Source organism: Corylus avellana, chromosome 9, assembly GCF_965113065.1.
Source record: "Corylus avellana chromosome 9, dhCorAvel1.hap1.2, whole genome shotgun sequence".
NCBI lineage: Eukaryota > Viridiplantae > Streptophyta > Magnoliopsida > Fagales > Betulaceae > Corylus > Corylus avellana.
This window is the reverse complement of record NC_142498.1, coordinates 16,640,923-16,654,366: the sequence shown is the minus strand read 5'-3', so window position 1 is coordinate 16,654,366 and position 13,444 is coordinate 16,640,923. Positions and strand designations below refer to the sequence as shown.

The 13,444-nt window shown below is 35.3% G+C and overlaps 3 protein-coding genes across 4 annotated transcripts; 1 reads left to right on the top strand and 2 right to left on the bottom strand.

The window, feature by feature from the left end:
• Positions 1 to 331: 331 nt before the first annotated feature.
• Positions 332 to 2,958, top strand: LOC132190456 (auxin canalization protein (DUF828)). Its single transcript, XM_059605444.2, has 8 exons — positions 332 to 597; positions 704 to 778; positions 913 to 981; positions 1,271 to 1,631; positions 1,837 to 2,004; positions 2,127 to 2,176; positions 2,478 to 2,526; positions 2,682 to 2,958. The coding sequence occupies exons 1-8, from the start codon at positions 418 to 420 to the stop codon at positions 2,900 to 2,902; spliced, it is 1,173 nt and encodes a 390-aa protein (XP_059461427.1). The 5' UTR covers positions 332 to 417; the 3' UTR covers positions 2,903 to 2,958.
• A 908-nt stretch (positions 2,959 to 3,866) lies between these two features.
• LOC148583871 (uncharacterized) lies at positions 3,867 to 13,102 on the bottom strand (the record flags this gene model as incomplete). Its single annotated transcript, XM_088510801.1, has 3 exons — positions 3,867 to 4,354; positions 7,082 to 7,119; positions 13,074 to 13,102. Coding segments are annotated over 3 exons (333 nt in total), but the record flags the coding sequence as incomplete, so codon positions are not given.
• LOC132190336 (Alg9-like mannosyltransferase family) lies at positions 7,714 to 12,387 on the bottom strand. 2 transcript variants are annotated; one of them, XM_059605292.2, is made up of 9 exons: positions 12,031 to 12,387; positions 11,786 to 11,903; positions 10,634 to 10,738; positions 10,233 to 10,513; positions 9,050 to 9,331; positions 8,743 to 8,944; positions 8,374 to 8,525; positions 8,106 to 8,268; positions 7,714 to 8,002 (listed from the first exon to the last, which is right to left on the bottom strand). In XM_059605292.2, the coding sequence occupies exons 1-9, from the start codon at positions 12,258 to 12,260 to the stop codon at positions 7,919 to 7,921; spliced, it is 1,617 nt and encodes a 538-aa protein (XP_059461275.2). In that variant the 5' UTR covers positions 12,261 to 12,387; the 3' UTR covers positions 7,714 to 7,918. The 2 variants fall into 2 exon arrangements, with proteins under 2 accessions (XP_059461275.2, XP_059461276.2); XM_059605293.2 differs by lacking the exon at positions 10,634 to 10,738.
• Positions 13,103 to 13,444: the final 342 nt, after the last annotated feature.

Genomic DNA, 13,444 nt, shown 5'->3' with positions numbered 1-13,444 from the left:
GGAAAATTTTTTACAAACTGATGTAGCATAACATAATTGGATATAAGATAAGTTCAAATTTGTTTGTAAGCATAGCAATCTTCGATCTTCTTTGTCAAGATATTCTAGTGCCATTAATTCAATATCCGACAATTCAGCTGATGATTCTCCTACATCACATCTATACCTACTTTATGGTGATCCAACCAACTATAATGATTTGGCGAGTAAAGTTCCCTTGTCTAGTCGTGCCCCATCTAGATTAATTAATTAATCATATACAACTCGATCCTTACTACCACTATTTATATGGGTATGGAGAACCCACATTAAAGCATTGACAAGATGGTGATTCACCATTTCTAGTATATATGTATATATATTTGAATTAGATAGTAGCACTTGTTATTGACTATATTCCAATTTCTAAGAAATTTCATGGCTTCAAATTTGAATCAAACGCCTTCGAATGCACATCCCGAGAGTATGGATTTTCTGTCGCATGCATGGTGCGACTTTGCCGTACAAGCCTTGCAGCCAGAGCTAGAAGGAGGACCACTCGTTATTCTTGATAACTCAATCAAGCAATTCGAGAGCAACGCCATATCTCCTTTCATGGTGAGTGAAATATTCATCATAAAGGGAAATAAATAGATTAATTTTCTCTTTTATTAGATCTAAAGGAAATCATGAATTATATACCATATATGTTTTGAACTTGCAGAAGATGGACAAGAACGTTAGGATGGATGATACAGATTTTAAGCCTCTACCACCATGGAAATCCGATGATGTGAAGGTATCGGATTTGATTACGATCACAATTATATGGAAATATATTCTACGTCATCACTTACGTACGTATTCATAAATAATTGAGTTTTTTTCTTTTTCTTTTTCTTTTTCTTTTTCTTGTTTCACCTCTCTTTGCAGTCTTTGATATGGATGCAGCAAGCAATGCACCCTGAATTAAACTACAATAGCTATTTCCAGAAGAAATGGGTAAGCAATTCAATAATACTTGAGTTTTATTTTCTTTTAATTATAAACATTTTTCGTTTTATATATTAAAGTATTGATTAAATTTATTATTTTTTATCGGCTTAAACTTTTAAAAAAATTGATAATTTAACATGTTCTCAAACTTCTGAGTTTGAACCACTTTTGAGCGTGAGAATGTTAAAGTACAATTAATTAAATGATTAACTTTGCTAATTCTTATCGGCTTAAGTCAAGTGTTAAAAGCATATTTGTCTACAAGACTACAAATAAACTAAAAAATTTTATGCAGTTGCCATGGAAGAATATACTTCCATTCAAGAATGTGTCAATGAAGAAATGGTTGAAAGAAATAAAACAAAGGCGCAAAGAAGAGGGGAGGCTACGAAGAGCTGAAGTGCATGCAGCAATATCAGTGGCTGGCGTGGCAGCGGCACTCGCCGCCATCGCCGCCGAAAACTCCGGAAAGGACGAGTCAAGCACTGCCAAGGAAGCCGCAGTGGCCTCTGCGGCTGCTCTGGTTGCAGCAGAGTGTGCAAAGGTCGCCGAAGCCATGGGGGCGAAAAGGGAGCAGCTCGGCAGTTTGATAGGTTCAGCCATGAGTGGTACAAATGCAAGTGACATCTTAACACTCACAGCTGCAGCTGCAACATGTAAATTAAAACTATCCTTTTAATTCTCTTGTATTTGTTAGCTAAATTAATGGGTTAGAAGGATAGAAAACTTCACTTACACTTGATCCCCCCGAAATATAAACGATTTTGTAATCATAACCTCGAATTTTATAAATTTACAACGTCAATATCTCATGTTTCGGCCCCTTTTTTGTTAAAATGTCCAAAATGCCTCATTTTGCAGCATTAAAAGGAGCTGCCACACTGAAAGCAAGATCAGGATGCAAGAAGAGATTAAATGGGAGTGCACCTGTACTCCCTATTGAGGACACCAATGATTTAGACTTCAATTTTGAGAAGTATAAAAAGATCCTTGCAAAGGGTGCCGATCTCACTGTAGAAACACCAGAAGGTATATAACGTACATCTAAAGTCATTATTGAATCATGCGTATTTGTTTTTCAACCCTCAAGAAGTTCTTTCTCATGTGTTTTATCCCAAATTTATTTGTGTATTTGAATAATGTGTAAACAGGGAAGTACTCGGTGAAAACTGTGTCAGTCGCCCTCAACAGCGAAGCCAAGGTATCACTCGATCGTATGCTAATATTGTGTCAACATGTAAATTAGCTGTAAATTTTGTGGGGCATAAATATAAAGCTTAGAAGAATTAACCACAAACTCAATTGGCCCATGACAGTTAGCTAGCTCTAATGATTGACTGACTCATTTGATTAATATCACGAGATCAGTTGTTCGACTCCTTACTCAACCAATATACAGTTCTTGTGGGCAGGATATGTTATTGAGAAATTAGAGGAAGTCTAGCTAGAGAGCAGGCTCTATTTCATTCAACCCTTTAATTCTTGTTTCAACTAATTTACAGGTTATTCTTCAAATAACAAAGCACAATCTGTGGAAAAGTAAGAAAGAAAGTATGTCTCTTTCTTTTACTTTCCCTCTCTATACATTTCACCTTTTTGATAATTTGATCATTTTCAATGGAAATGGTATAAATCCTATGCTTTATATAGATTACAAAAAATAAAGAATCATATTGATTAATGAATATGGAAATTGGTTATTTAAGGTATTGTGTTGGACCTGCATGCTGAGCTGTATAAAGATTCAGAAGCTGATCAAGACGCCAACACGTGTTATCTCATCGTGCTAACAACAAGTAGGGGGGCTTTCAAGCTAGATATGGCGGAAGATTATGAGCGTTACAAGACATGGGCCACGACAATCAATCATATGCTGATGCTGTCGACTTCGTTCACAAAATATGAGCTTCAATTTTACAAAAGTTAATGTTAACTCTACCTTTGACGTGTTGTACGTGTACTTGTGTAATTATGATAACGCAATCGTACGTTGTTCTGCTCATTAATATTCAGTTGAAAATTAAAGTTCATATATCATCAAATTTTTTTTTTAGGGACATGGAGATTCGAACTAGTGATTTCCACTTCATAAAGCGTAGTCTCCAATCGATTGAGCTACCCTTTGAGAACTATATATATCAGTAATTATTTAGGTTGCTTTACGATCCCTATGTTTACACAGTAGTATAGGTTAAAATTTGAGTACCGGGATTATTGTGAACAAATACCAGCATGAGTACTAGGATTTAAACGGTTGAAGAATATTTTTGCAAGGCTAGACCGAATGATGGGGCTCCTTCAAAGTCATCAAAAAGATGTCGGGCCTCGAGACTCATAAACCAGAAAGCCTCCGATGCTTACTTCATTAAATGGCTCTGAGAATAAAACTAAATAGAGAGAGCTCTGAGAGAAATAGCGTAACACATATTTTCTAATAATGGTGACCCTTTTAATGTGAAGTTTCCTATAGGTGATCCCGGGTGGTGTTGCTTGATTGTTTGCCATGTGGCGAGCCCCTTTTTGTGCACTAGATTGTTTGCCATGCTCTTGTAACAAACTATGTTCAATGACAGGAGATATTATAAAAAAAAAAGCTTTCAAGAGCTGAAGCACCTGTCCTCACTCTTCTTACAAAGTCAAAAGGTTTTGTTGTATACAACAACAATAAATCCAACGTAGTCGTGGAATCGCTAAGTGAGAAGTCCCAAGGTGAGGCATCGACAGTCATGCCTTCCCATTCACAACTCAACTAGAGATGGAAAAGCTAGCCTAAGCTTGGACGTGGCTACATGATAATGATAAGATTCTAGCATGATTACATGAGTAGATTATGATATCATCTGATAAGGAAATTATACAACTTAAATATATATAAAGAGATCCTATATATGAATCCTAAACAACGTATACATATTATTCAACCAAGGACAAACTCTATTACATTATAAGCATGTAATGTTTGGCTGCTCACACAATTTCACATTTAGTACCAACTGTGTTAACTGTATTTAAAAAAAGCAAGCAAAAGATAGATAATGAAAACATATATAGAGGCTTAAAGCATGTTTAATTATTGATAAACTTACTTAGACATGCCATGAAACACTAGCTAGCTAGAGATTGGTGAGGCATCTAAGGATATGAAGTTGCAATTCTAGTTTTATTATATGCTCCATTGTCTTCAAGAACAAAGTTGCAGCATCCACCTGCTCGCACCCAGGAATGATACCTCGCAAAGTATCAAGATGACTTCTCTGTCGTAATTGTGCTGAATTTCTAGCAACCTTGAACTTCTTTCTACCTCTCCAACGCATTGTCTTCTGCTTTTGGAAGTTTCTATTGCCACTGAAGAAGCAAGCTCTTCCCATGAATACAGAGAATTTTCAGGAGACCATGGTGACCTTAGAGATTTTATAGATGAGTGTCTCTTACGTACTGGGGACAATACTTTAACCTTCGGGGGTTGGGGGAAGGAAAAGTAACAATATACGACAATTTTACAAGCAGAAAAGATGGCAGAGAATTGTGAGATGGCATCTCATGAAGCTCCTTGTTCGAGGAGGTCTCGGCATCTCAAACACCTGTTGGGATAGATGGGCCCACAAGGACCCTCTCACAATTACTTGTCTAAATTCTAAAAAATATGGTCAGATGATTACACTGGATTTCAATCTCCTTTTCGAAGGCTTTCTATTCTCGTCATCTATCTCTATCTTCCTTACAGTCCCTCAAATTATATGAAATAGTAATACTAGAAATTATATTTTTATCCTATAATTATCCCACAATGCTGATGTAAAAGATAAAAGAATTTAGAATGCAACTACAAAGAAGGAAAAGACTTGAGTTTCTACTCTTTACATAAAACATGGGTGTCAGTCCGTACAAGTCATGGGAGGAAAGGGCTGCTGTTGAGAGGTGTTGATGAGCATAAAACATGGATGATGGGCAGCTGTCATGCCTGAAAAGAGGAGCTATTGTGGGTTGGGATTAATCCTTTATCCGCGATTCAACCGACCCTTGATCAATTTCTTTTAGTTTTTTTTATATAGATATTTATATGTTGTGAATGAAAGTAGATATTTAAAAGTTAACATGATTGACTGAAAATATAAGAAATTAATATTTTCTAATTTTCCATATGAGCCAAACCCTGTAAAATGTTTTCGGCTTCTGAAACATGATTTTAATTGAAAATTTTTTAACATAAAACATTTTATGGCGAAATAAATGAGCTTTAAATTGAACTTACCATTCAAGAAGGCAACACTTGTCTCTAACGGAAATCACCATAAAGTTGGCAAAGCAAATTTCCTAAAGAGAAATGCTACGGTTCTTCCTTATGTTCTCTTGATCTTACATGAATATTGCTTTATAAAAATAAAATAAAAAATTACCCCAGCGGTTCATCATATTTATTTTAGAAAGCAATATTCACATAGGATTAGAAGAACACCAAGAGGAACTGTAACATTTTACTTTCCTAAATATGGTCTACTCGTTGAATCCCAATATCCAATTGAAGAAGTTTGAAAGAACAATGATAACCTCTTAGAGTTCAGTAAAGATTCCTGACCTGAGCTTGCATTTTACCAATAGATCAATGGCTAGTTGTTGGATATGCATGCATGAACTGATTTATGTAACATCTTCTGTAACACCATCACTTTTTTATTGTCAAGGGTCCTACTATGTTCAACTCTGTTAGGTATGCAGGAGAAAAATTCTAAGAGAACAGAATGCAAAGTTTTTGAAGCATGAATACGAATGTAAATTTTCAGGACAGGACAACCTAGTGTTAGGTTGGTGGGCTTCTCTTCAATTCCTGTCTCCCCATCTTGTTTCCCCTTCTGTAATGTCATGTCATTTTCATTTTCCAAAGGAAGACAGGATTAACCCTATTTCAGATAAAGAAACTAGTGAGGCTTCTTTGTTCACAAGTGACCTGTTTGTATTATGTGTGTTAGGGAGGCTGAATCTTGACATGTTCAGCCTTTTTCATTCATGAATCTTGTGTTTCAAAATACAATATATTTTCCTCGCACGTCTTTTCCCCCTCTGTATGTGTCTTTTCTGAACTGCCAACCACAAGTGGCTTGAGTTTGGTTTAAGACCTGGCAATTTCAGCTGGATAGATAAGCTTTTGGACTTAGTCATGGGCGAAGTGTGGCTAAACCCAGTGCCCATAATAGGTGTCGCAAGTGCTTGATTTCATTCAGTGATAACTGTGGCAGTGCCATTGTATGTCTATAGCGAGCCTTACATGGAGGCATGACTCAAATAGGTCTAGGTTTTTTTTTTTTTTTTTTTTTATTATTATTATTTTTACATGAGAAAGAACTACAAACAACATAAAAAAAGAAGAAAACTAAATGTAAGCAACTCAACCGCAACACTTAAATTAAACAGACAATTAACATTTCACTGCACTGGATGAAAACTAGATAGGTAAAAGTTGAGTGAGAATACAACCAGAGAATGATGCAACTCAATATGATGGATAAAACCATTGAGAGCAAGAGAATCCCATGTAACTTAGCCATTGACTAGTTTCCAATGAAACTAGAGAAACTAAGAAGAGAAAACACAACGGAAGCATAATCTCTTTTTGGGGTGTGGTTAGTTTGAAGCCCAACCAGATCAACATAGGGAGAAGCTCAACTCTAGAACTGAAAAAATGGCGGCAATGAACGTGTGCGGGGAGCGCGTGGAGGCCACGCATAGGCAAGTGAGGAACATGAGCCGGCATGGAGGGTGGCATTGGGAAGCGTAGAGGTAGAGGGAGTGCTTAGTTAATGGTTTTTTTTCAGAGTCTTTGATTATTTGTCATACTACACTGTTTTCCTCTTTCTTTCTTTTTTTTTTTTTTTTTTCAATTTTATATAAATATATATTTTTTATATTTCATATTTAATATTTTTTAAGTAATTTTTTTTCTATTGTAAGTGACACGTGTGACACTCTATTTGGTGCCGATATGGCTCATTAACGAATTACGTCAACTTTTCTAACGACATGAACTAATTTGGTTTCGTTTTTGCTCAAAAAGTGAGCAATCAATCAATTTTTAAAACTCAATGAACTATTTGTCAAAACCCCAAACTACATGGACCAAAATTGCATTTATCCTTTCTTTCTTTCTTTCTTTCTTTTTTTTAACAAACGAAGAAGAACTGTTATGAGCTCCATGCTCAAAGCAAGACCTTTACTTTCAAAAAGAGGAAAAGTGACACTAAGTTACAATCAATAATGAAGTGTCTTTTATATTAACATTTAGCATTATGCATTTTTCTATTTCTTTTATCATTACTATAGTGACTTTTAAATTTAAACCTAACACCCTTGACTTTATTGATATTGTACAAGATGGAAATAATTATCCTTTAATTTTCTTCAAAAACAACTTTCTTAATATTACAAAATTTTAGACACTAGTACTGTGTAGGAAATGTTGTGAGAAATATTGTGGGGTCATTGTGAGGCCATGACAATTACTAGTGCTTCTTTCTTTACTTAGTTTTTTCTTTTGTTCTATTATCGTATTTATCATATACTTTGTATACAACAGAACATAGTATATAAAGAGAATTAAAAAGTTATTTTATTATTACATTTTAGATCAGCCTCTTAAAAATTAAATTCCCAGCTCCACCACTTGCTACCCTAAGAATGGAGGGACAAAGAAAGGGACGCGACCATCAAGCTAAGAAAGACTTGTAAAAGGGGTACACACACAAATATAACATCTAAATATTTCAGATTAGAAAATTAATAATTGGCCATAAGTATTCCTGCTAACTGTAGCATTACTATCATCAAGGTTGTTTGTAACATGATATATGAAAAGATATCTTCGTAAGGAAAAGACAAAAAAAGAAAAGAAAAGAAAAAATCAGAGTGCAAAGAACTAGACTAAAAAGACAAATGTCATAGAAGACAAATGTCAGTGGCCTGTCCAAACATATACCACAACTGATGCTTGAAGATCACGGTCCACTTTGAAGTGAGAATGGAAAAACCTTCTTATCTGCCATTATAATCTAGATTTAGCCCCCCAAAAAAAGGACTAGTGCTAAAAAGCAACAGGAGATATAATAAGAACATAAGATTAATAGAGACTTAGAATTTACCTCTCTGAAAGAATGTGAGATTAGAAAACCCCTCAATAATCTCTCTTCTGAATCAAATAACACAACATGACTAGGTATTGACCAATTTCTTGCAAATTCTGATGCAAAACTGACGGGGTCCATCATAAAACGGTCAGATTCATCTGGAATTCCGTTCTCCTCACTGTTGAACAAAACATCAAAGAATAAGAATCATAAAACACGTTCGATTAGAGATAGCCTGGACAAAAGAAAAATTATTTCAGCCAAGTTGCCAAGAAGTCCAGACCTCGGTGAGCAGTCGAGAAAACGCATTGGTAGGTTGCGATGCAAACTCGAGTAGTAAGGTGTGGCATGGCATGGCATTAGAAAAAGGATGCTTTGAACTTTCTCATTGCGAGCTTCTTTGGATAAAAATATCATCACATCCTCAGTTCCTCTCTGTATAGGACGCTTGCACGTAAGTATCATCATAACAACTGTAATTCCAATCGAACATTTGCAGATGATTTTTCTGCCCTCCTATACTACTTTAACTATATTTATACAAAATAAAAGACACAAAAAGATTAAGTGTCTTGCCTATCACCTCTCCAAGGAACATTATAAGAACAAAGAAGTGATTTACTTGGGTTCATTGAAGAGGAAAACAGTGTACCTGATGAACCAAACTCATATAGAGGGCCATTGGTATATTGGTGGCAAGCAAGAACAAGATGGAAAGTTGCATTTTAAAAGAACCTTTGACATGGGAGCGCAAAGATCCTTTCTTTTTAGTATCTGGAGAATCAGGTGCCTTCATCTTAGCTAATGCATATCCAGAGAATATCAAAGCTATCGGGAGCACAGGCAGGACAAACCTGTAACTCATAATTTAACTAATCATTTAAGAAGAAGAGTCAAGGTTCCAAAAATGTATTTTAAGTTTTATATATGTGCAAAATAAATAATCTCAGACACACTACCTGAACTCTTTGTGACCTAGTACACTGTAAAGTCCTAAAACCCACGCAATAAGGCCAGACAGCTTCCATTGTTTGGACCATATGATTCCAGCTATGGAAAATGGTAAGAATGAGAAGAGCATGACAGGAAATCCCTGAGTGAAGTACCAGTGCCACTTGTGAGTGCCATAATAATCTCCCCCAGAGGAAAGAAAATTGAACTTGAAAAAATTAAGAGGTACTAAGACCCACGAGCCATACACCAAACGATCCAATAAACATGTTAGTCCAAGCACCAGGACCCTGATACCATAAGTCAAACTATAAGGGAAACAATGATACAATCGTCCACAAATAGCAAAAACAAAAGAAAGAAAGAGAGAGAGAGAGAGAGAGAGAGAGAGAGAGAGAGAGAGAGAGAAAAGGGAACTAATATGGATTTTTTCCATGTTTGTTGTGAAGGGGCTTACAATACTAACCTATCCTGCATATTTTATGCTAAAATGTTTTCACAAAATCATTGTGGACTTCAGATAGAAATGAGATATCTGCCTTTAGTGTCTTTTACTAAGCATTTGTCCTCTGCCTCCTCAACATAAGGTATTAAGTTAGATCCACCAACGTTTAGTATGCACAGTTACAGGCTGCAATCTCCCAAAACAGGCTCCATGGCAACTCTTACAAGGAATTTCACACCAACATTACTATCAGCTTCATCATGTGCATAAAAAAATCCATTTACTAGTACTAAAGAATTCAGACTTCTTTGAAAGAACATTTATCTTTGAGTGCACGTACAATTAGCACAATGAGAGTGAAGAGGCATTTCATTCTCTTCTGCCTTATAAAATGTGAATTTCCCAATCCTGGCTAGTGGCCTTTTTAATCTTTCTTTTTTTAATTTTTTTTTTTGGTGATCAAATGTTGGCATCAATCAACCATAAGAATCTCATCACAGCTGCATTAAATATTGGAAAACACTTCAAATATCAACTTATTGTTTGACAATTTTTACTAACTGTTAGATCATTGTAAATCAAGAAAGGAAAAAATAAAATGATTAGTAGAGATTGTTAAAGATATTTTCTAAAAGCATGGACAGAGAAAAGAATAAAATAGCCAAATGAATTCATGCAAATTAAGGCACAAAAGAAATGATCATAAAATTGCGATAACAAACAAAGAAAACTGCATTAATACCTACCCAATGGGGGCCACCTCTAGAAAAATGAATTTCAGTCTATCATGAGTCACAAACAGTTCAAGTAGGCCGACATACACCCATATAATAGCGCTAGTTGGTCGAATAGCACAAGCCAATGCTGCTGCTGCCAAACTCCACTTCCTTGAAACCAAGGGAATGGAAGAAACTCTCATACAAGGCCAGTGGTATAGGCTAACAAGTGTAAGAACAGTCTCCAAATTGTTTGACAACGTACGAGGGAAACAAAATATCATAAACCAATTTGCCAATTGTGAAAAGAGCTGCAATAAGGTTAAGTATGCATTCCATCATAAATTTCTTAATCTGTATAATAGTACTTGTATATAATAAAAATGGAATGAGAGCTCTCATCCTGTAACGAATGCAAATAAGAAGGATACTGCCCATTTCGCAACACAGTCACCAAAGAGGACATCTGACAGTTTGAACAAATACAAATCGCCAACTGCAGAAAATATGGACTGTAACAGCCGTGGAGCCCTTGTCTATCAAGCATGGAATATAGGAAATAAGTATCTTTAAAAGACAACAAACACAAACTTCAAGATTTAATGCATTTATGGAGGTAATCCAAGCAAAAATAAATAAATACATAATGTTTCTAAATAAATGAATGTGGAATTATTTTTGGGCCACATGCTTTCACTACTAATTTTATTAATATTCAAAGGAAATTAAATAATAATAATAATAATAATAATAATACTCAAACTTCCATAATAGAAACAAATAAATGTAAAATTCAATCCTATATCTCTAAGACCAAAAAGGAGACCTATACATTTCCAAAAATTAGCATAGATTGCAATTATTTACATGGCACTAATATATGTATTGGATGAAATGATAGGTATTCATATCCCTCATGCTTCATAGGAGAATAAGCCAATTAAGTTGCTGAAAGAAGGTTATGATTGGAATCACTCACTTTTTATAGATAATTTCATTAGAAGATTGCTTTAAAATGCATCACTTGGATCCCAAAATAGAACTCGTTCTATTAATTTTCAAATTCGTTCTTAAATACATGTGGAATCAAACTTTGTCCAAGTGAAAAGTAGCAGTATTGAAGAAATGACTTTCCAACTGAAATAAACCGGTAGAATATGCTTTTCTGAAACCCCCTCCATGTTAGGAAATCATTATTTCATTCTTTTCATACATTGAACACAAATCCTTTAAGCTTTTATTGATTATTCTGACACATGCTTGGCGCTAGGCCCAGTACTATTATGCACGTTAGACCGCTCCCAAAGGCAGGTGACATTAATCAATGTTTGATTTCATCAGTAAGTAAATTTCTACACTTTCAAATAGCATCAAGCCTATCAAAAACACCTTCTCTTGTTAATGCAGTTTTGGGAGGTGGCATAAGAATGAAATAGCAGGGAAGAACAAAAGTCCCAGAACCAAATCAATTTCCTCACAGTTCCTGTCCATGCCAGTCACACTTCAATCTAATTTCACCCATCATGTGAAATGCACAAAACGGAAATCGCTATATATATATATATAAAACCATACATGATTACCATTAACCATGGTGTATCAAGACCCAAAAGGGCAAGAACTTTATAGAGAACAGCAAACAGCATCGGATGCAAATAGCTACGGATCCCCTTCTCCCACTCCCACGTCAAATGCCCATACCTTCCATTTTCATGAACCAAAACAAACACAAACCCATTATTACTATGCTGTTTTGAAACCATATTCCACTGCTTCCCAAAGCAAGATAAACAAACAAACAAAAAGAATTGACCCAAATTGAAGATACCCGAAAGCAATGCGGTGAGCGACTTCGAGAGCCTGCCAGTGTTCATCTGGATTGAAATAGGTCTGCACCAACAAAGCATTGGCCACCCTGAAGGCCAAGCAGATTGCAAACACCGTCTTGGATGAGGAAAAGAGATCGGGTTTGTGGTACTCTGATGTTGGAAGTTTTGGGTTTTGACTTGTGCGTGGATTGGGTGGTGGAACGGTGGGATTTTTCTGTCTCTGTCTCATTGCTTTTTGCAAATTTGAGATTCAGCAGAAGATATCAAACTTGAAGAAAGTTGAAACCAACTTCAAGCTGCCTCTGATAGATGATAGATCAGATGCTTTCATAATACTTTTCAAAAATAAAAACATTTATTCGTTCTCACGTTGGGCATCACTTTTTCCAACTTGTTATATAAAAATAAGGGTAAATTTATTAGTTTTCGCTATTTAAATAAGAGTTAAATTTAAAAAAAAAAAAAAATTATTTTTTTTAAATTTGAAGATTCGCTTTTAAAATGAATTAAATATCAAACTCATTAAATAACTTTCACTTTTTGGCACTTGGTATTTGTAGAACCTTGTTAATCAAAGTTAAATTTGAAATAGAGTAAAGAGATTGTTAAATGGTTCTTTTTGTGAGTTTTTTTTTTTTTAAAAAAAAAAAGCCAAATTTAAAGAGCACAATGGGAATGCTCTTATAAATCAACATGCCAAAACAGAAAAAAATTTCAAATTTTTACTCGTTAGGTCAATTGAAAAGGCAAATTAACCCTTAACGTTACATTTTCGCTCAAATGTTTAATGCCCATGAGTCCCAACTAAACGCACTATTTTGCCACGTCAGCATATTAATTTTTTATTAATTTAATTTTAAAATATATATAAAAAATAAAATAAAAAATTAGGAAGGGGTGGCCGGAAAACCACCCCTAACCCCTATGGGGTGGCTTGCGGCCACCCCCGAAGGGGTTACGGGTGGTCAGAAAGCCACCCCCAACCCCTATGGGATGGCCGGAAAGCCACCCCATAGGGGTTATGGGGTGGCTTTCCGACCACCCCTTAAATTTGATTTTTTTACATTTAATTTTTAAATTGAATTAATAAAAAATTATTATGCTGACGTGGCATAACTGTAGTGACTCAAATAATTAACTAAGCTTAAGTAGCTTAGTTAGATGGTTAAATTGAGTTTTGGGTCACTAAGGACAACTAAAGGGGCATTTTGAGAATTTTGAACTTTCTGACCAGACGTACGCCTAGGGACCACCGGACGTATGCTGCTTTTAGGAAAACTTATGGATAATACCTAAACGTACGCTACAGCCTTTGGATTGCTATGTAGATTGTAGCACCCCAGATTTTTAAAGTCTTATTTTAGAGATATTAATTTGATGCTATGATTATATTAATATTCATAGTAGGCAATG

Excerpts from the sequence above, each read along its gene's own strand:
- LOC132190456 (XM_059605444.2), top strand. The coding sequence starts at position 418 with ATGGCTTCAAATTTGAATCAAACGCCTTCGAATGCACATCCCGAGAGT. Across the intron at positions 779-912 it reads GGAAATCCGATGATGTGAAG|TCTTTGATATGGATGCAGCA; the intron begins GTATCGGATTTG and ends CTCTCTTTGCAG. Across the intron at positions 982-1,270 it reads GCTATTTCCAGAAGAAATGG|TTGCCATGGAAGAATATACT; the intron begins GTAAGCAATTCA and ends AATTTTATGCAG.
- LOC132190336 (XM_059605292.2), bottom strand. The coding sequence starts at position 12,260 with ATGAGACAGAGACAGAAAAATCCCACCGTTCCACCACCCAATCCACGC. Across the intron at positions 11,904-12,030 it reads GCTCACCGCATTGCTTTCGG|GTATGGGCATTTGACGTGGG; the intron begins GTATCTTCAATT and ends TGAAAATGGAAG. Across the intron at positions 8,269-8,373 it reads TTTCTCGACTGCTCACCGAG|TGAGGAGAACGGAATTCCAG; the intron begins GTCTGGACTTCT and ends TTTGTTCAACAG.